This window comes from Rutidosis leptorrhynchoides, chromosome 3 (genome assembly GCF_046630445.1).
Source record: "Rutidosis leptorrhynchoides isolate AG116_Rl617_1_P2 chromosome 3, CSIRO_AGI_Rlap_v1, whole genome shotgun sequence".
Classification (NCBI taxonomy): Eukaryota; Viridiplantae; Streptophyta; class Magnoliopsida; order Asterales; family Asteraceae; genus Rutidosis; species Rutidosis leptorrhynchoides.
In genome coordinates, this window is record NC_092335.1 from 459,428,743 (window position 1) to 459,453,073 (window position 24,331).

Consider the following 24,331-nt stretch of genomic DNA (forward strand, 5'->3'; position numbering starts at 1 on the left):
TCCTGCTAAAATTTAATAGTATTTTATACCCCTTAGCTTTGACATCAGTTGTAACCGGAAAGAAAGCAGAAAATAGCAGCTGCTGTAAACAAAGTATCGAGCAAAAGTTGTTGGGTTATGTAACGGTTTAGAACAGAAACATAAAAAAAAAGAGGGAGAGAGAGTGTCGGTTTGTAGGTGTTGGGTGACAGTGGTTTGGGGTGGTGAAGTGATGGTGGGTTTGGGCCGAAACAATAAGGTGGCGGTCACAGTGCTACAGTTTAGTGTATTAACAGTAGCAATCAATAGTTGCAGGTAGATTGATCATGGTTCATGGTAGTTTATGTTGGCAGTTTGTGGTGGTGATGTGGGTTCTTCGAATAAAGTATATAGTGAAGTGGTGGTCTTGTTCATGGTGGTGGTGTCATGACCGTTGGTGTTGGAGATGGTGGGTTATGGTGGCAAGGTGAGGTGGCCGAATGGTGTCTCGGTGGTGACTGGTTGATTGAATGAAGGTGGAAGTAATCAAGGTGATTGATCTTATATATCTAATTGTATTGCCGTTTGTATGTATATGATTGTATATATATATATATATATATATATATATATATATATATATATATATATATATATATATATATATATATAGAATTTAGATAGATAAACCATATATAAATATCATTCAGTGCAAATTAGTGTGACAATGATTGAAAGGAAAAGGAAAAACAGGAACAGTAATTATTTGTTATTAATCTCAATCAATTACAGTATAGCCGCCTATCAACAAATATTAATTTACGGATTTTATATCGCAGTCCGTTGTTGATCAGTGGCGGATAAAAGTGTTCAGAAATATCCCAAATTTTTACAGTAATTATCTTTATTTATTTTAGTCATTATTGTATAAAATTTGGTCATTAACTGTTTAAAATTATTTAAATAAAAAATTTAATTAATTATTAGCTCCCAACCCCAAGTAAAATATACTAAGTGTAAAAATTTAACAAATAGCTCTTAAATATACTTTTAATAAGCCTATAATTTATATAACTCATTTTCGGATCACCGTTTATTTTTAAATCATATAAGTTCGTATTTAGACTTGTTTAATATAAATTGGAACATCTAACGAGTATTACAATCATTTAATATTTATTTTCTCTATATATTATATATATATATATATATATATATATATATATATATATATATATATATATATATATATATATATATGTGTATATATATATATATATATATGGATTCATTTTAAATAACAATTCTATTATATCGTTTGTTCTTTTACATATTTATTTCTAATATTCAAATTATATATTACTTCCAATTTTATTTCAAATTAGTGTATATATATATATATATATATATCTATTTGCAAATAGTTGTTCGTGAATCGTCGAGAACAGTCGAAGGTCAAATGGGTTTATGAAAACAGTTCAAAAATTTTGAGATTCAGGATAACAGACTTTTTGCTTATCGTGTCGAAATCATATAAAGATTAAGTTTAAATTTGGTCGAAAATTTTCGGGTCGTCACAGGCACCGCACACGGACTCATACTTTCTCGAATTAATCCCTTAGCCAACAACTCCGAGACTTGGCGCTGAAGTTCTTCAAATTCTTTTGGGTTCATTCGATAGGCGGGTTTATTAGGGATAGACGCGCCCGGTATGAAATCCATACAATGCTGGATGTCACACATTGGTGGTAAGCCTGGAGGTATTTCAGCAGGTAATACATCCTTAAATTCACTTAATAAAGGCTGCACTACTATTGGAGTGTTCATAGTATCCCTATTGCATTCTTCAACTACCAGTGCAAAAACAAGAGGCTGAGATTTAGTAGCTAACTCAAACGCACCTCTGGTCAGGAACAAATTAGCCTCCTGTTCCACTAAATTTCGTGTGTCTAATGGTGCAAGAACTATATTAACCCATCCTTATTGAAAGTATAGGTGTTCTTGTACCCGTCATGTTTCGTCTTGCGATCAAACTGCCATGGACGGTCCAATAATAAGTGGCACGCATCCATTGGAATCACCTCGCACCATACTTGGTCTCGATATTTCTTTCCAATGGAAAAGGTCACCAAACAACGTTTACTAACTTTCACATGGTTACCACGTTTGAGCCATGTTAATTGATACGGCTCAGGGTGATCTTCGGTTGCTAATTCCAATTTTTCGACCATGTCCTTGGACACCACATTTTCACAGCTCCCTCCGTCAATAACCATTGTACATACCTTGCCTTTAGATGTTACTTTGGTCCGAAAAATATTGTTGCGAAGCCAAGAATTGTCATCCCTCGGAGTATGTACTGAATTGTTAAGTATGCGTTGAATTACCAAAGCTTCACTTTTATCAGCATAGACAATTTCTTCCTGTTGTAAGTGTGTTGACTCTATGTCATGATCAAGTGCATCATCTGTATCATAACATGGATCTTCAGTTTCATCCCATACAGTAACAACACGTTTATTGGGACATTCTCGCGCGTAATGACCGTTGCCTTGGCATTTAAAACATTTAGGAAATTTTGTACCTGGAGTTTGCGGTGAGATTCCAGTGCGCACCTCTGCTTTGTTTTTGTCTGTAGGTGTAACAGTAGGTTTAGGGACTAGTGGTGTACGGATAAAAGGTTGCTTGGACTTTCCACGAGCTAGTTGTTTTTCTACTTTTAAGGCAAGATGACAAACGTCAGTGTAAGTCCAAAACGGTTGTAAAGTCACTACATCTGAGATTTCAGGTTTGAGATTGCCTAAAAATCGTGCGATAGTTTTCTCCTCTGGGTCATCAATATTACATTTCATCCGTAGTTTATCAAATTCATGGATGAATTCTTCCACACCCATGGATCGTTGTTGAAGGTTATGATACTCCATAAAAGCATCTTGTCAATGGTTTTCGGGTAAGAATTTGTCCCGCATCAACTTCTTCATCTTGTCCCATGTTTTAATTTTGGATTTGCGAGCAAGAGCTCGTTGTCGCTTAACATGGTACCACCAAATTGAAGCGTGTTTCTTGAGTTTGAGGGCAACAAGTTTCACCTTCAAGTGCTCGGGAACGTCTTTGACATCAAACACACGTTCAACTGTACTGAGCCAATCCAAGAAGTCGTCAGGGTGTGATGTGCCAGTGAATTCGGGAATCTCGACTTTCATCCCTATATGACGCAAGGGGTCCTCTCGATAATCCCTGTGATTGTCATGGCGACCAAACGGATTACCAAAATCATAACGATCAGGTGTGCGTTCAGAATCACTATACTCCCTGTCGCGATTTAGCTCGAGTTCTGCAATTCGCCTATGAAGGAGATCAATTTCTTCATCACGGGGATCAACGTAGCTGCCTCTATCGGCATATCTGCTACTGCCTTCTCCGCGTGTTCTATGTTCAGCCATGCCCTGAAATCTGATACCAAATAATGTAAAGGATCGAATCGTGGCCAAACAGAACTAGAAATTGAACAAGATAGGAAAAAAAACCTTCACGGTTTATTTTATTGCTACTGATAATATTCCAAGAAAAAAAACTGAAACTGAATGTTTTAACACCCCAAATTTTTTTTTTTAAAATACAGCGGAAGACCTGTTTATTATATATATAATATAAAATCCACTTGAATATAATATCGACGTTAATATTTAAAAGTCCGAGTGTTATATTAAACATTAAAACAGCTTTTAATATAAAGGACACGACATCAGAGTTTCTGGCTTTGTCAAACATATCTTCTAACATCCCATTTTCACCCTGAGAACTATCATACAACAAATCCATAACCTGCAGGGAGGAGATGGAGGGGAATTAGCACGAAGCTAAGTGAGTACGACTAACAACAGGCCATAGCATACAGAAGTGTTATACTAATCATGTCACATAGTCTAACACACAAACATCACCCAAGTGCCGTCTACAGAGACTCTGGCGGCTCGGCCAAACCATTAACCACCAGCTGATCGGACTGGGGCTTACCAGAAGTTCCTCCACCACCGTATGTATATATATAATCCACACGCGGCGGATGCGTCATTCACATATATATACACCTCGATTGTCTAGGCCACCACATGAGGAACCTAACCCGCAGGTTGATCTCTTCTACCGAGGCCACCACACAATAGGGACGCACTGGGCTCCAGCAGACAAGCATCAACCAACATGCAGTCATCACAATGTACTAACTAACCACAACAATGAGTATAACTAACAAGCATGGCAGTCATAATATAACATGCTACTCTATACCATATACTCCAGTTAGTCCCACTCACCGAATACCAGTAACCAGCTCAGATAATCTACTACTGAGCGGCTTCTTTATCTTTATCACCTGAGCATAAGGCAAATCAAGTTAGTTTCTGTCCATCAACACAAAACAGTACAGTACAGAAATTTTTTGTATTAAAAAGCGTCCGCTAAAAATTTCTTCTTAACACTTATGCACTTTCAAAATGCACTTTCAAAATTTGCATCCTGATCATCAAAATAAAACGGGCAGCATAACGGCTAAAAATCAACACTTAGCAAAATATTCACTGCCAAAGACACTCGGTCGACTGTCTCAGACAGTCGGCCGACTGCTTACACTCACTCGGTCGAATGTCTAGTCACTCGGCCGATGGTCTTTCACAGACACACTCGGCCGTGGGTCATACACACTCGGTCGATGGTCGAGTCGGTCGGTCGAGTGTCTCGAGACACTCGGCCGACTGTGTTCATCTGCAGAAGCTGAAGATAAAGTGACGGGTTTCACCCAAATTCATCCAATTCTTGCTCTAGAGCTCGATTACGACCTCAAAACTGATCAAATCAAAGACACTACACATGTAGAAACATAAACCCACAAGATTTAGACCCAAACAACATCCAATCTAACCATTTTTGATCCAAATACACACTTTGTAAAAACTAACACAAAAACTCAATTTTCTTGAAGATTAAAGCATGAAATGCTATGATTCTTACCTTGATAGAATAAGTAAATCACAAGGAACACAAATATGTAAATGATTTGAGCTCTAAAACAAGAATCAAAGATTAGGGTTTGGTAGTTGGAAGGGATGAGAGTACGGAGTGTTTGAGAAAAATCTAGAAATGGAAAGAAGAACACAACACTAGTCATCTAAAGTGGGTTAAATTCTCACACTGTGCAACACACGGGTATTTATCAGTTATCTGATATCTTTCGTACATCATTTGGCAACCCAAACGAAGTCCAAATTAAATAAACAAACCTGTTCTGTGACCCTTGTTACAAACTGGTCATAACCACATCATCAAATAATAATAAAAATTAAATAAAAATAAAAGCATATAATAACACAACACTAACTTAAGGGCAAACTAGTAATCTTACAGCTAGGCCCGGTTGAGGATGTTACAGAATGTCAACAATGACAATCGCTAAATACTAGCTGGAAATAATTAAGATAAGTGCAAAACAAATAAAGATAACTAGAGTTTGTTACAACTCTTGAATACGTAAACGTAATCTTATTCTTCAAGCCAACAGATGCTTTGATCAACCCATTTTCCAGCTAAGCCCAACATCCAATTCTTTGAAGTATCGGTCCAGTATAAGCGGCCCAATAAGCGGCCCAGTACCCTCCGCTCCTGCATCATTCATCCAATCTTGATAATTTCCGCCAACAAGGTAATACCATTTGATATAGCGATGGCTATTAAATCAAACAGTGCGAGTGGAGTGGTACCGGTCTTATGGGTATCAAACAACGAAAATTCGTGTAAAACATATATATCTCCCATGATGCCCAAAAAAGAATGTCACATCCACATGTGATAAGAAGCAGCTGCTTCAAGCATAACTATTGATGTCTTTGATCCGCCTAGTAAACTGCCATTTTTTATGCGTTTGAGCAATTTTTCCATTCCCAATTCATGTAGTCAATACTACCCAACAATCCCATGTACTTCTGTTTTTCTTCATGTGCACTATACAAACATGAAATATATGGTGTATTTACTTTTCACACATACTCACATCTATAAAGATCAATAATAGACTGTCAGAAATTGTGTAAACATCTTCAAGAACAAATTCTAACGCTTGTTTTTCTTTAATCACATGATTATTATCCATATATTTTTGAAAGTGTAGAAAGGAAAATATAGAAAATAGGTTGAATTGGTTTGTATTTATAGTTTAAAATTTGTTGAGAAGAAAAAAATCTAACGCTCCGAACAGATTAAAAGCCACGAACCAATCAAATGTTTCCATGTGTCAATTTATGACGTTGTTAGTTCCGTTAATCCCCCACACCCAACGCCCCTCTACAACAGGCACGTAACAAGTGTCGTGTGTCGAAATCGGATGTTCCACGCCCCACAAGAAGCGTGTAACGAATCTTCTACGTGTTTGATGGTATGAGGCAGTGTTTAGTGTGGGTGTAATTAAGGTTAAAAACTTACACATGTAAAAGTAACGTAATTGATTTTGTGGAATTAAGAATATTATTCATTAAATTATACTCCATATTGTTTTGAAACGGTAAGGATAGATCACCAGGCTCGAGGCATTGGTCAAAACGCGAAGAAGTCGGTTGAGTTTTCACAACCAGAATTTGAAGGGGTCGCAGATCGCGACACCAAACACGACATTAAGAGAGATTTGCACGATGATCCAAAATTCGAAAAAAATCCCAAGAATCGCCGCTCTCCTTTTCATTTCGCCAATGATGACCTACGTGTGGCAAAATCTTATTACATAGGTGATTTGGTATAGGGAGCGTGAAGAGCTTCATTTATCCACCTAAAGTTTCACACTCTTATGATCATCCGTTAAAGAATTTCGTTCTCTGCCTTACGAAATCTCTCTCTCTTCCGCTATTCATGTTAGTGTGTCAGCGAAACAATTATGATAGGGTGTGTTACAAGGGTGATATGTAGACGTATATGCATATATTTTAGTATGTATCTATGTATGTATATATGTATTTCGGGTGATAATGGATATATCTATTAAATGATATATTTTCATCTATATCGGATCCACAATATTTATATCATCCATATCCATATCTATTATTCGTCCATTTAGGTCATCTGTATCCATTATAAATGGATCGGATCGAATTAATATCCATGAATGAAATATCCATTGTCATCCATATCAGTATTCCTACCTATTTTATCTAAAAAAAAAAAAAAAAAAAAAAAAAAAAAAAAAAAAAAACCGTGTTCTTTCATTTTTTATATATAAAAATAAAAATAAATAAATCAAACTTTTTTATATATTTTCTCATTATTTATTACCAACTATTATATAAATAAACATGATAAAAACACATATATGGACATCAAGCTTAAATCAGAAATTGCTGTTGAAACTTATATAGGTGTGATTGTCTAGTAACAAAAAGTAAATTTAAATACAAGCTAGCGAATTCCATATGAAAACAAGGTGCTTAAAACAAAACAAAACTAAAAAGACACAGCGTCAATAATCACATGACTTGGTAGCCGCTGCTGTATTTCCATATGAAAACAAGGTGCATAAAACAAAACAGAAAAAAAGGACTCAGCGTCAATAATCACATGACTTGGCATCCCCTGCAGTATCTATTTCGCTTCGCTTTGCCGCTCTCTTCTTGCGGCGGAGGTTATACTCAGTCAAGCTTATACTAGTCAGACACTAGGTAAGAATAAGCTGAGATCCATCAAAGGTTAATGTATCATCAACCTTAACATACATAAGCAAATTAAAGGATGTAAATTATAATTATAAATTTTATTTATTAAATACAAAATGGGAATCAAGTCAAAATCCTGTACAGAGTTGGAAGCCATATAATTCAACCTAATATTTGACCAACAATTGGCAACCCATACTTAGGGTAATCTTGAAAGCTCAAAGTCAAGACTTATATTGGAGTCAATTAATAATTAAAGGAGCCCATGTTGCAACCCAATTAGCAATGATCCAATATCAAGTAATTTGGACCCGTCAGATCCAGGTAATAAATTCATTCCGTAAAAAAATTTACACAATATATATTTACCGTTTCAGGATAATGGATGATGCATCTGACAGATTTCAGTTCTGTAAATGATTGATATAATTGTCGAGGTCGACCAGCCATTCTCCATCCTCGTACCTCTGTATAACAGTGTGTGGTATCAGGATAAAAACTTTGCTAGCTTAGATTTCAATTCCAACAATGACAACACCTGAAAGTTAGAATTTGGAAAGATGTAGATACCTGTATCATCAATGATGTCACCAACTATGCCACTTAACCATCCAGGATTCAGTCTCCCAACCTCCATTGACTTATAGAAATCACGCCGACAAAGATAGTACGATCCGTTGCTTAGCTGAAATCCAGTCAAGTCTCTTCCAACAGTTTCTGCACATCCCAGTTTATTTTCACAAATTTCACGTGCTTCATCGTCATCATCGTTGTACACCAGGCTTGCACCACATTCAAAAACTTCCAACCCCCTCGTGACAACAATAGACACGGTAACTTCATCTCCAACATCCAATAAGTTTCCAATTGGCCAATAGCTTAACCACACACAAACTTCACCAGAAACTGGTCTGCCAAATACTATGGGATTGTAATAAGTTTACTGGAAGTTAAATGTCCTAGCAAGCAGTGGAAGTTAAATGAAAATGAAAAAGTGGCGTTTACACAAAGTTTTAATAAGTTTACTGTTTTGGGGAATGATGAAAATGCTGATGAGAAAGAAGATTCAATGGAGATTGTGGAGGAATATGTCAACAATAACAGACAACCTTCTGAATCTGAAACTAGCAAGTGGACTAGCAATATGCTACAGCAATTCAAATTGAAATGGGATGCTGTTCATTTGCATAAGATTCAGAATGATGATGGGGAAGATTTGTATAATGAGAAGAATGATGGTGAATGTGTTTTGGCAAATGAAGTGGATGGAATGGATCCTGGGATATTGCTATGAGTGTCTAAGTTTCTTTTATGTTAATGATGAAGGAAATGAAGATTGCAGCTTGGAATATTATAGGTATGACTAGGGAGGATAATCAGAATGAAGTTAAAAAGTTCATTAGAGAGGTTGTCATCGCAGTTGTGGTACTGTTTGGGGGCTTCTTTCCAGCTTGTTTTTTCAAGTTTCTTGGTGTCTAATGTTTCCCTTGTCATGTGCGTGTTTGTGTCGCATTTCCATTTCGTTTCACTTTAATGTGAATGTATAGTTGGGCTTTGTAATTTTCCAATATATCAATAAAAATTTACTTGCTTTTCAAAAAAAAAAAAAAAAAAACTATGGGATTGTAATTAAAATCTTCTTTGTTGGTCACCCTGATTTTAGCAAACCAAGCCCAATCTTCACCAGATAATTTATATCTTACAATAACATTTAATCCTAATAGACGACGGCCAATTGGACAACAAGGTACGTCAAAAGACACACACGTGGATTGTGACGTATACTCCGGCACCAGGTTTGGATGCTCTAAGTCTGGCAGAGATGTGCTCCTTATGTTGTATTCATATAACATCTGCGACATACAACCAAAGAAGTTCATTTATTCGTCGACATACTACAAAAAGTGAAAATCCAGCTAGTCTAATGTTCATATACTTATATACGGAGTAGAAGCTCGGAGTAGAAGCTTGTAACTTAAAAAAAAAAAAGGGAACTTGAAACATATTTTGATTGGAATGCTAAACTTGAATGCAAGTAACATTTATTTTGAGTTTGTTTAGTTTCATAGTCATATTGTAAAATTATACTTAAAAAAAACCATAAAAAAAAAAAAAAAAAACTTTTCTTTAGATGGCTTTGGAAAATAATAAATAGATCGATCACGATCCGTTCAAATTAGTTGGATATCGATCTTTTTTATATATAGAATATTCAATGAGTGGAAACAAGCGACCTTATAAAAAAGGTGCTTGTTGAGTAAGGCCGACTTTTTTTTTAACATCTATAACTAAATAAAACTTAACATTTTCAACATCTATAAGTAAATAAGAATCTAGCAAGATCCGTTTAAGTTGAATGCTTAGATCAGATCAAGATCCAATCCATATCCATCCATGATCCATTGACACCCCTACCTGTAAAGAGGTCTCACATTGTGCATGTGTGTGCATATTCATGTGTTATAGAGAGGGGTCAAAAACCTGGAGATAGCAACTTCTGCCTTCGGTGAGATCATGATCACCAACCAGGCACACTTTATAATCTTGATATTCTTTTAACCAATTCATGTGACCCAATTCAGCTTCATCAAGTATAGCTACCGGCAACAATTTAAACAGGCCTTCAACTTCACATAAATTAATGCACCCTTCATAACCAAACTCTTGCTATGTAAATCGACCTGATTCAAAAGTTATTTTCTCGATTGATATACAGTAATCTATATACAATTCTACAAGTGTATCTGGGAGACATAGAAGTCTTATAAGCCTTGAACAATTTCTTAAGTCAAGAACCAGGAGATTTTTAAGACAGCTGTAACTAGGCAGTACTTTAAACACACCATTCCCCAAATTTATGTATTGCAGAGCTTTTTGATCATTGAAACATAGAGGAAAATAATCAGTGCGTCTAATATTGCATTTGTCGAGGAATAAACGTTGTAGAAAACGTGGCAAGGGAAAGGATGGCTCTTGTTCCCTATTAACAAGCTTTTTACACCCTGTCATGTTTAATAAAGAAAGTTTTTCAAGGTTTCCAATTTTCCTACACACACTAAACAGACTCTTACAATTCCAGAGAATCAAAGTCTCAAGATTCGGTATCTGGTCAATGTTGCGGATTTCGAAAAGATCGTGTGAGTCCTTGAGATTTAATATCTTCAGTGATCCAAGAAACTGTTTCAAATGTAACAGAATAAGTTAGCTTAGTACGTCCACATGAAGGGCTTTTTAAAAAAAAGATGGATTTCCTACCGTGGGTGGTTCGAATTCTTTCAAGCAGCTATAACTCATATCTAAAGCAACCAATTTACCCATGAATAAGTCACTATGTATGGTCTTTTCGCTAAATCCAACCCAACTGAGCCATCTTAAATGTTCAGATGCATCCTCGTAAGATCCGGTGAGTTCTGCGTAATTGAGTTTGAGAAATTTCAGTCGATCCATCTGCTGAAGTGAATCGCTTGAAAGCTGTTCAGTACGAGAAACAAAAACCGAATCAGGATTAACACTGTCTTGAAAAATCAACACGTATTAATAGAGAAGTATTAGTTTTGTTTAAACAAAATTGAGAACTGAAAATTCAGTTATTTTACATAGAAATCAAGGCTACAATATAATGTATAACATACCGGGCTTAAATTTCTGTTTTCAAATTCCTTCTCTCTCTTCAGCATTTTAACGTCAAGAGCTAGACCTTCTACTGTCATTGCACTCTAAACGAAATCACAACGAAAAATATCACCTTAGATCATGCGGGAGTGTCGGAAATGAAAAGTAAGCTTAAATATAAACGTATAAAGCATCTTACCCTGTTTCTTCCGAGTATTTCGTAAGAGTCCTTATTACACCAAACTCTGCTGCGTTCAGCAGGGATACGTGATACTCGATCCACTATGCTTCTCCCCATTTCTTGAAGTAATCCATGCATCATCAGTTTTTTATCAGGAGTGACATACAGAAAGCATCTCTTTATCAATGTTTCGATTTTTGATATGGCAGCATAATCAGGTTCCAATACGTTAACCACATATTCCATATCTATGCCAACAAAGAAACATGCAATGTGCAAAAACACATCTTTCTCAAAGTCAGTTAACGAATTGTAGTTCCTTTCGAGGACACCACGAATATCCTTATGCAAATCTTTTTCTAATGACCTCAATTCAGTTTCCCACTTTGCCATAGTGTCTTTTTGTGACAAAGAGGAACCCAACACTTCGAGAGACAGTGGATTTCCTTCACAATATCTTATAACCTTCTGCGCGAGACTCTCATAACCATCTTTCGGAATATCTGATCCGAAAGCATGAAGACAAAAAAGCTTCAACGATTCATCATCATCCAGTAACTCCATTTTATACTTTTGATACCTCTTGGATTTGAAAAATAAACAACCAGTTATAGCATTATCTGTGGTTATTATAATTTTGCTTTTTGGGTTGACAATCCCAGATCCGAGTAATTCTCTCAATTGATGCTCGTTAACAATATCATCAAGAACAATAAGTGCTTTTGTCGTTTTCAAGAGCACTTCAATCTGAGGTGTACCCCGACTAACATTGTGTATTTTTCGTCTGTCCATTCCCTTTGAAATATCATTGCGAAGTTGTTGTTGTAGTATAACCATTTCACGAGGGTTTTTACTACATCTTTCTCCAATTTTTTCAACAATACTTGTACTTTCATACTTTTCACCACAGGAAAAGACAATATACTGCGCCAATGTTGACTTGCCACTTCCTGGCATGCCGGAAATTACTAAAAATTCCTCTTTGGATTCTTTTAACCAGGAATTGAAGATCTTGTCATACCGAACATTTATCCCTGTTGCATTTTCAGGAATATTAATTTCATTCCGATCTTTTCTTCTGTAAATAATGTCAACAACCTTCTTTATAAACTCAGTCTCTGGCCTGTAACAGCAGAAAGCAAACTTAAGAGTTCAGCTGGTGAAGTTCCAGTGTAAAAGAGGTAGAAGGTTTTCCCTGTCCGGGCTACCCGAAAGGGCGAGTAATCCGACCCATACTCTGATGTACGCAGCCCAGCAGGATTACTCCCTAGCGTAAAAAGATCTCGTTTAACCACCCGCGGAAACCACTAACCAATAAATGCCTAAATTTGAGATTGTTACCTAGCTCACCCTCCTATTTTTGTGATTGATTGATCGAAAGTATGCTATATTATGAAAATGATAATGATATAATAAGAAAGAAAATAGATAGAAGCATACCCTGTAACACACTCGCCAATTACCCCGACAACCTCGGTCACTGCTTCCTTCCACCTGTTGACATTCTCATCCGTCCACCGTCTGGAGGGACCGGCTGCAAGCATGAAAGTTCCTCTATGTTTACCAACATCTGAAGGATCCACATGATAAAACAGAGGTAAAACGTAATGCTTACGATCTATTCTTCTCCTTTGTACAAGGATCAACGAGAGCTCGTCCAGGCACCATGTCGATGTTGCATAGTTTTCTGACAACACGATTATTGAAGCATCGGATGCTTCGATTTTTCTCTTAATTTCTAAATCCAGGTATTCGCCTTGATAAGGCTAAAAAGGAACATATATTTCATAGCATTATCCCCCAAGAAAGACAGGATTTTAGTTGTAATTGTTCCATATTCAAGTAATATTCGATTATATTAAATAAGTGCGAAGACAAAAGGCGAAAACGAGATTTGAAGACGGAAAGGTCCAAAATGCTCAAATGTACAAGATACAATTAAAATGGTTCAAATTATTGATGAGGAACGTCTAAAAATAACAAGAGTACAAGTTACGAAACGCAAAGTACACGATATAAAATAGTACGCAAGGACGTCCGAAAATCCGGAACCGGGACCCGAGCCAAGAAGAAACGCCCGACGCAATGGACCAAAAATATCTAGTCTACTATGCACATAAATATAATATAATATATAAATAATTATTAAAATTATTTATATTTTATATATATTTAATAAATATGTCGACGAACAAGAAGACAAAAGATATGTGAGCTGTCCAGCGTGGCCATGCGAGTCACATGGCAAATAGGCATAAACCCATGCGAGTCGCATGAGGATCAGAATCAGCTCACATTCTATAAATTGCCAGTTTTTCGTTCGTTTTTAACACCACACACACAAATACATAATAATACTCTGTAAGAATAATGTAATAAATAAATATATAATATATATATTTATATAGATTAGATGTATATTAGATTAGATTGGGTAATGTAAAAATCAGTTTTATGGAATTCTAAGTTAAAATTCTGTCCGTGTAACACTCCTTTGATTAATCCCACTGTAAGTTATGTACTTCCTTTTTATTTTAATGTCTCGTAGCTAATTTATTATTATGCTTATTTAATCCGAAGTAATCATGATGTTGGGCTAATTACTAAAATTGGGTAATTGGGCTTTGTACCATAATTGGGGTTTGGACAAAAGAACGACACTTGTGGAAATTAGACTATGGGCTATTAATGGGCTTTATATTTGTTTAACTAAATGATAGTTTGTTAATGTTAATATAAAGATTTACAATTGGGCGTCCCTATAAATTACCATATACACTCGATCGGACACGATGGGCGGGGTATTTATATGTACGAACGATCGTTCATTTAACCGGACACGGGAATGGATTAATAGCCACTAGAATAATTAAAACAGGGGTGAAATTATGTACAAAGGACACTTGGTATAATTGATAACAAAGTATTAAAATCTTGGGTTACACGCAGTCGATATCCTGGTGTAATTATTAAACAAAATATTAAAACCTTGTTACAGTTTAAGTCCCCAATTAGTTGGAATATTTGACTTCGGGTATAAGAATAAATTGACGAGGACACTCGCACTTTAAATTTATGACCGATGGACTGTTATGGACAAAAACCAGACGGACATATTAAATAATCCAGGACAAAGGACAATTAACCCATGGGCATAAAACTAAAATCAACACGTCAACCATCATGGTTACGGAAGTTTAAATAAGCATAATATTTTTTATTTCATATTTCCTCGTACTTTTATTTATTGTCATTTTAATTATTGTTATTTATTTAAATATCGTCATTTACTATACGCTTCGCTTAAAATATAAAATCGACAAACCGGTCATTAAACGGTAAACTCTCCTTTTATATATTATTATATATAATTATATATATTTTGTACAAATATAATTATATAAAAATAAGTGTTTCATAAGCCCGTCTCCCTGTGGAACGAACCGGACTTACTAAAAACTATACTACTCCGCGACTAGGTACACTGCCTATTGTGTTGTAGCAAGGTTTTGGTATATCCATTTTGTAAATATTTAATTAAAACTTGTTAAATTTTGTAGCATTCCGTATTAAAAATATAGTATATTTCGTAACCCCACGCTACGACATCAAGTTTTTGGCGCCGCTGCCGGGGAGTCGGCGAAATTTTTATATTTTGTTTTTAGAAAAACAATATAAAATCTTTAAAAAAAAAAAAAAAAAATTAAAAATTTTTAAAACCGAAAAAAAATTATATATATATATATATAAATTTATTTTTATGTTTTTATTATAAAGTATTTTTATTTTATTTTAGTTTGTAAAATTAAGTTTTTATTTAAATTATATATATATTTTATATTTTATATATTAAAACAGAAAAATTAAAAATTAGAAAAACAGAAAATAAAAATAAATATAAATTAAATACAAATTGAACCTTTGTCTGAACCCCCATTTGAACCGGCTCTGCAGGTCATGCGACTCGCATGACCGTAGCCTGAACCCCATGCGAGTCGCATGATGGGTGCTGACAGGCCAGGTTTTACCCTAGTTGCGCATTAATTACGGTGTAATATTATATTATTATTATTAAAACCCTATTTAGGTTATTTGTTTAATATTATTTAGTTTTATTAATTTATAATATTTACTTATAATTAGTTTATTAAATATATAAAATTAATACTTTTATAATTTAAAATATAAAAATAATATTTTTATAAAAATATATAATTTTATAACTTTTTATTTCTTTTTCTATTTTGTATCTTTTTAATCGTTTAGCGTAATGTTTGTATTTTTATCGTTCGTAGTTAGTTTTTAGTCTAGTTTTTTTTGCCATAATTATTTTATATTTCTAGATTCTTAGGCTTTGCCGTAAAATCTCTTAAGTGCTTTTTCTTTAAATTAAGACTTAGGCGCTTTAGAATTTTGCGACGCCGTTTATAGATTTTAGTGCCTAATAAATTGCCGTTTTTCCTTTAGAATTGCATTTACCTTTAGACTTTTAGGCGCAACTTTTTAGATTTAGTTTTTAGACTTTTAAGTTTCGACGTTTTTCTTTCTTATTTTTATTTTTCGACGTTTTTCGACGCGCAATCTATTTCTTTCTTATTTCTCGACGCTCTAGTTTTTAGGACCTAGAATTTTCTCTATTTCTTATCTAATTCTCAAAACGGAAAGAAAAATTATTTAAGCGGTTAAGTTAATGGACGTTGACATTTTTCTGGTTCGTAGTAATAGTTGGATTTGTTAGTGGCTAGTTGTGGGCTTCCGATTTAAAGGGTCCTGGCTACCTGCTGCATCTTTTGGCTATTCAAAACGTGGGCAAAAATCAGAAAAGTCTATTAATTGGACAACTTATATAAGTTTTTCTATTTTTATAACTAATAGGATCATTTGTGAATGTAGCTAAAATTTGGCCGTCGCAATAAAATGGAAAATTTTAAAAACAAGGCCTTGGAAACTCTTTTTGAACTCCAAAATCAATTAAATCAATACTCTCAACCGAGTGTTGATGACAATTCGTTCAGTCAATCTTGGATCACAAATGACGAAACAATAACTGGTTGTGAAATCTGTGGAGATTATCACTCAACATGGGAATGTTATTATTACGTTCCTATGGAAAATTACGTACCCACAGAACCTGAATGGAACGATTATGAAGAACGCAATTCAAACTGGGATTATTCCCAAGAATATATCCAAACTCAACAACCAGAAGACGAGGAAAATTACGTGTCCGAAAATTCTTTAGACAATATGAAAATCAAACTCGAAGAACTTGATGCTCAAAAGGAACAAATGAGAGAGTTTGTAAACCGGCAAGCTGAAACTCTATCAGATTACACACCTGTTGATCTGAGGAGTCGTGTGCAAGAAAATCTCAAATCATCGAATTTTGATGAATTCGGGAGCTCCGAAATCACCAACTATCCCGATGATACTTTTTATTCAGTCTTACCAAATTCACAACATATCGACACATTAGCCTCTACCGACGAAATAATCAATCCATCAATGGAGGATGAAGAAGAAGAAAGGGTGACAAATTGGTACTCTTGGGAAAACGATAACGTTGAAAATTTTACCCCCGAGGCCAAACCGAACTTTACCATCCCACAACTTTCCAACCCAATATTCTCAATAGACGAGTCATCTACTGAAGATGAACTACGAGCTGTAATAGATAATGACACCTCGGATTTCACCCAATTGGGTAATAGAGGTGAAAACTTTAATCCCGAGAATAAACGGAAGGACACTTTTGGAATTGACCACCCTATAGATATAAGTATGTCGGTGTATATCGATCCATTTGACCAAGAACCAGAAAAGAGACATATCCATTTACTAAAAGCTACACTTAAAAAAGAATTAAGTAGTGACGATCGGGTGAGTCTAAACTTTAAACCCATTGATATATTATACACCACCCGAGATGCAAATAACTGGCTCACTATTTTAATTCGTGGAACTTATTCCACCGATTTCACATGTCGTCAGCTAAGTGTGGGGAAGTCTAACCCCACTTAACGTTAAATTAGGGGTTCGGGTTAGTGCATAACTCGTTAATAAACATGCATAATAAATTAGGGTAAAAGATGCATTTTCAAAGATTAGCAAACAGTTCAGAAAAGCAACCATTTTTGAAGAAAAACATGTGTGATAATACAAGAAGGAATGAACGATGAGGCGCGCCATCTATCATTCGTCGAGCTTTGTAAGTACAAACTAGGTATTCTTAATCACTTTTCTACACTAATCACCCTCATGAATTTATAATTAGAGTCTGATTTCATGCAAATGAGGGCATTGCATGATCTCAAGTGTGGGGAAGGGTTATAAATTCTCTCTGGTTTACACTTGGTTTATTTGCCAAATTTTGTGAAAATTTGAAAAAAATTTCAACTAAATGAATTTAAAATCATGTTTATACATATTTATGAACGATGAAAACTAGGTGTTAATACCGAAATTATCGTTACCTTAAAAAGGACATAAATTGAGAAACAACCCAAAACGCTTGAATTCATTTAAGAATGGAATAGAAGAGAATAAAAAGGCAAAGAAATAAACTAAGTGTGGGGAGAATGTACCAAGTTATTCAATTAAAAATTATCTATCACATGTTTCTGTAAAGTTATTGCAGGTGCTTTTGTTTTGAACTAAATTAATAGTTTTACCCGGTTTATTGTGATACTTTTGAAAGAAAGATGGATCTACACGATGAATCAATTCCATCATTAGAAGGAAGTAAAGTCTTCCGAAAAAGACACGCGCTTCTTGATTTAGGTCATGAAGTTGTTGTCCAGACCAGCTGTAGGTTGACGAAAAATCTAGAAAAGTCATCACTAAAATCGGCTGGAAATCCACGGACCTCAGCATCAAACAGGGTCGCCAAGTGGTCAGATTTATCCTAACCATGAGAAGGATTTATCTCGTACAATGGGGAGGCACCGTGCAAATTAGCTTGATAAGACTAATGAATCAGATCCCCAGAAAGGATAATCTCCTTAAAGATTAAAAATCAGCTTTTAAGCCTGATATTACTCAATCCTTGAGATTGACCTTAAAGATTGAGAATTACAAACTCATGGAATTCGATGATATCTAAACTCGAGCTTGAACGAGAAAATATTTTGATCAAAAATACAAACCGATTTGTTTTCTGAAAAACCATTTTCAATGCGTTCATTAACATTGAACGTAAAATCCTAGGAATTCATCTGGAATTCATTAGGTCACCTGAACCAAATCGGGTGTCAACCGTAAGAACGGTGGTTGCATAGCATGGTCAGAGACAGGACCTTGTGCCAGACCGAAAAATCATAGGATGATCTTTACTATTGCTCCTACCAAGGATAGTTCTAGCATCCGACACGTTTTTAGACCATGAACAAATGCATGTCATTAAACATTGCCTTAACAGTTTCTTGTTCATCGCTTTCCTTTACAACCGGACGGTAGTTTACCGAAAGGTAATATACGGAACAAGTAAACTGGATGTGTGCTTTCCGATACCAGGATAGCAGTGGATTACACGAACCTAAAAGTTTTAAGCCAAAATATTGATCCACAAATATATTTTGCAACACCAAAGAATGGATTAAATCAGAAAACTTGTCTAGGATAAAATCTAGCTTGAATTTTCAAAAGATCAAATGTTTTCATAAAGATCCAATTTCCTTAAGGATCTACATTTTTATAGTCATGTGGGACTGTAAACCGCCTTTCAAATGTGCACTTTGCTTTGGAAACCGAAAGTAAATCGGCTATTTGATTGTAAGTGTCGTTGACCTAAACCCAAGGCAACTGTGGATGACACACCCACCTTTAACCATGGTTCTATCATTACTATCATTGTTTATACCGCTCTATCAAAATCACTGATGTACAAAGTGTGAAGAATAAAGAAGTGATTCGTGTGATGTATTATATTATTTCAAGACTGTATTGCTTGAGGACAAGCAATGTTCAAGTGTGGGGATATTGATAAGGCTAAAAAGGAACATATATTTCATAGCATTATCCCCCAAGAAAGACAGGATTTTAGTTGTAATTGTTCCATATTCAAGTAATATTCGATTATATTAAATAAGTGCGAAGACAAAAGGCGAAAACGAGATTTGAAGACGGAAAGGTCCAAAATGCTCAAATGTACAAGATACAATTAAAATGGTTCAAATTATTGATGAGGAACGTCTAAAAATAACAAGAGTACAAGTTACGAAACGCAAAGTACACGATATAAAATAGTACGCAAGGACGTCCGAAAATCCGGAACCGGGACCCGAGCCAAGAAGAAACGCCCGACGCAATGGACCAAAAATATCTAGTCTACTATGCACATAAATATAATATAATATATAAATAATTATTAAAATTATTTATATTTTATATATATTTAATAAATATGTCGACGAACAAGAAGACAAAAGATATGTGAGCTTTCCAGCGTGGCCATGCGAGTCGCATGGCAAATAGGCATAAACCCATGCGAGTCGCATGAGGATCAGAATCAGCTCACATTCTATAAATTGCCAGTTTTTCGTTCGTTTTTAACACCACACACACAAATACATAATAATACTCTGTAAGAATAATGTAATAAATAAATATATAATATATATATTTATATAGATTAGATGTATATTAGATTAGATTGGGTAATGTAAAAATCAGTTTTATGGAATTCTAAGTTAAAATTCTGTCCGTGTAACACTCCTTTGATTAATCCCACTGTAAGTTATGTACTTCCTTTTTATTTTAATGTCTCGTAGCTAATTTATTATTATGCTTATTTAATCCGAAGTAATCATGATGTTGGGCTAATTACTAAAATTGGGTAATTGGGCTTTGTACCATAATTGGGGTTTGGACAAAAGAACGACACTTGTGGAAATTAGACTATGGGCTATTAATGGGCTTTATATTTGTTTAACTAAATGATAGTTTGTTAATGTTAATATAAAGATTTACAATTGGGCGTCCCTATAAATTACCATATACACTCGATCGGACACGATGGGCGGGGTATTTATATGTACGAACGATCGTTCATTTAACCGGACACGGGAATGGATTAATAGCCACTAGAATAATTAAAACAGGGGTGAAATTATGTACAAAGGACACTTGGTATAATTGATAACAAAGTATTAAAATCTTGGGTTACACGCAGTCGATATCCTGGTGTAATTATTAAACAAAATATTAAAACCTTGTTACAGTTTAAGTCCCCAATTAGTTGGAATATTTGACTTCGGGTATAAGAATAAATTGACGAGGACACTCGCACTTTAAATTTATGACCGATGGACTGTTATGGACAAAAACCAGACGGACATATTAAATAATCCAGGACAAAGGACAATTAACCCATGGGCATAAAACTAAAATCAACACGTCAACCATCATGGTTACGGAAGTTTAAATAAGCATAATATTTTTTATTTCATATTTCCTCGTACTTTTATTTATTGTCATTTTAATTATTGTTATTTATTTAAATATCGTCATTTACTATACGCTTCGCTTAAAATATAAAATCGACAAACCGGTCATTAAACGGTAAACTCTCCTTTTATATATTATTATATATAATTATATATATTTTGTACAAATATAATTATATAAAAATAAGTGTTTCATAAGCCCGTCTCCCTGTGGAACGAACCGGACTTACTAAAAACTATACTACTCCGCGACTAGGTACACTGCCTATTGTGTTGTAGCAAGGTTTTGGTATATCCATTTTGTAAATATTTAATTAAAACTTGTTAAATTTTGTAGCATTCCGTATTAAAAATATAGTATATTTCGTAACCCCACGCTACGACATCACGCCTCTTTCGGCATCATCACTGTCTCTAAAAGTGCTAATTCCTGCTTTCTTCAACGCATGATAGAGATGGTCAGTGAAAGAATATCGAGTATCTTCGCCTCTGAAGCTCAGAAACACATCGTAGCTGCTACCATTGACCCTAGGAGGATCCATGGCCCAGCTTCTTGTACACAAAAGCTCTAAACGACATATTGAAGGCCAAAACGACATATGGCCCTTGTGCTTTTATTATTATTATTATTATTATTATTATTATAATAATAATAGTAAACTTAAAAGTTTTAAAACTTACAAAAAATTAGTGGGAAGCCTAGAGACAATCTGGGCCCCCACACCTCTAGCAATAGCAAAACCTATCATAGTAAAAATATGAGCAGCAGCACCGGCACCAATATCTTGCGCCATCGAACTCTTCTGAACCCGCTTAAGCAAAGAAATAGCCTCCTTCTCTAATTCCCCAAGGGAAGAAAATGAGAAAGGAATGAAACCATAACCAATCGCCTGACAGCAAGATTCGTACTTGACCCGCTTCCGACGAGCCGCCTCAACCACAGCACGTCCAGGGACAAAGTCAGAAAGCCCAGACTGTGTCAAAGGAGAAGACCCTGTCAAGTCAACACAGACATCGCGACCACAATCCCAGGAATAAAGTAACACATCTGCAGGTCTGAGGGCCCTGCCGTTCCCTCCAGACAACCCAATGTCAACCTCCTTTCTCGCAGAAATCCCAGATCGATAACAAACATCAACAAGGGAATCCCGAACAATATTATGTCGATGCTTAATACCCACCATACCAGCACAAGACACCGCGTGATCCCCGAAAATATCCCCAGTAAAAACCTTTGAACAGGCAGAGCATGCCGTCGAGATAGAGAACAATGGAACACCTAACCGGTAGCACAACACACATCGGTAAGTCTTTGAGTTCATCGTCTGACCCAACCCCAAAATAGGGACTGCCCTTAGCCAAGCAGAGGTGTGAACACCCTGCTGTGATTTCCATAAGGCCGATTGTCGGGGAGATAACGAAAAAGTGGATTCTGCAGAAGCGGTAACCTTTGTGAAATAAACATCTGCCAATTTCTTGGGGCAGCGACCTCACTCGGATTACCTAAAATATCAAACCCAACCGTATTATTAAACAGACCCAATGCATCTTCAAAAGCATGACCAAGACCAACAATACCCGCATGACGTAGGAGCTTGGTCTGCAACCCAGCAGACTGTAACCGAGAAGCCAGAAAAGCATAATGACGAACATCTCCCGCAGAATAAACACCAAGCCCTCCAAATGCAAATGGCAAGGTGGCAAGCCGCCACTGCCAGTCACCAAACCCAGGCCCTGAAGCAGTAACAATACGCTCCAAGGAAGATCGAAGGGCTCCATCGAAAGCGCGTTGAGCCGCCTCTAATATACTAGGAGGACAAGTACGCAAGGTAAAGTAAAGTTTAGAAACTCCCGTACATGCCCTAAGCAACAACAACTCACACTGAGGATCATCAAGCTTAGCAACCTTATCCATAAGCGCAATGGACTTGGTCACCCTTAGCATCACCAGTTCACTAGTAAAACCAGGATCGGAACTTGCGAGGGCCCCCAGCAACTTAACACCATTTAAAGGCCGAGCAATATTAGGAGGAAAGACACCTACTTGCCTGCTGCGAGGGTCCTCCGTAGGCCAGAAAATTTCTGTTTTTTCAACGTTGAGATGTAGTCCAAAACGAGGCCCATCCTCCATAATCAAATGCAAAACTTTCCCCACCACCAAAGTGTCCCCAATAATAGTGCCATCATCCAAATACCACGCCTGAAGACAAACCTCAAAATTATCTCTGATTTTAGAAACCAATGGTTGTAAGACCAAAGCAAAAAGCAGCGGACCAAGGGGATCACCCTGTTGCACCCCCTGAGAAGACCATAGTGTGTGGTTCCCATAATACAATCTGGCTGGATTAGAGTAGCAAAATTCAACCCACCGAGAAATGCTCAGACAAAGGCGGCGAACTTCACGTAACATGACCGTACGATCAACTAGATTGAAGGCATTTTGAAAATCAACTAATAACATAGAGAGGCCAACATCAGAGCCACGATCCTCAATCAACCGATTCACAACATGAAGAATTGCCTCACCACCTGAAGAAACACCAACACCAAATTGAAGACCATCGAAGTAACTTCCCAAAGACTGGCCAACCATAGCCGCGCCAACCTTCGAAACAAGACGTCGCCAAACAGTACCCACAGCTATAGGACGAAGACCACCGTCGGGCTTGACAAGCGGTGTGAGGGGAGCACTAGCTATATACTCTCCTAATTCCATAGGGCACCTTCCAGCTAGAAAGAGATTAACGACCCCGGTAATAGAGCTAACCAACTCATCCGAGATTGCCACAGCAGCACCACTTAAGCAATCCATAAGGTGTTGTGCACGTAAACCATCCCTACCACATGAAGTGCCCCGAGGGAAACTTTTAATCTGGCCCAAAACAACAGCAGAAGTCGTAACGAGGTGAAGGTGATCAACCGTCATATCAGGCAAGGATGGAGCTATAGAAGAAGGGTGCTTAGACAGCAAGTCCGCCAGTGTGGCGTCATTATAAGGAGCAATGCCTGATGAAGAAAGAACACGAGCTGCAGCGGTGTAATGACCATCACAAATCTTCCTACGACACTGCTTAATATTACGCTCTTCCAAATCAAGGACCTCATCATCAACCACAGACAACATAGGAGAATCCTCTGCCAAATACTCCCTCACAAGCTGTAAACTTCCACCCGCTGTACCCCAAGAGCAAATAGCACGGGAAATATTCTCTTCCTGATGCCGACGCTTTATCGAAGACCTAGACTCACGACAACTCCGTGGCCGAAAGGTTTTAAGGGTACAAAGGGGTAACACCAACAAAGAGACGCAACTAGGAATGTCATCAGGCTTAGAGATCACCTTATCAAGAGCACCTTTCAAAACCCGAGAAAACCCCAAACGACACTTGGGAGGGATAGACTTAACCGTGTGAAACCCCTTAGAGAACAACCGATCAAGGAGA

At 36.3% G+C, this 24,331-nt stretch overlaps 1 protein-coding gene across 1 annotated transcript; it reads right to left on the reverse strand.

Annotated features, from left to right (window-relative positions):
• Positions 1-7,095: 7,095 nt before the first annotated feature.
• Positions 7,096-21,487, reverse strand: LOC139901597 (disease resistance protein RPV1-like). The gene is made up of 13 exons (XM_071884291.1): positions 21,278-21,487; positions 12,886-13,211; positions 11,464-12,568; positions 11,285-11,368; positions 10,908-11,123; positions 10,496-10,829; positions 10,134-10,279; positions 9,321-9,505; positions 9,240-9,242; positions 8,223-8,563; positions 8,022-8,119; positions 7,558-7,654; positions 7,096-7,154 (listed from the first exon to the last, which is right to left on the reverse strand). Exons 1-13 carry the CDS (start codon positions 21,485-21,487, stop codon positions 7,096-7,098), a joined length of 3,204 nt encoding a protein of 1,067 aa, XP_071740392.1.
• Between the last annotated feature and the right edge of the window lie 2,844 nt (positions 21,488-24,331).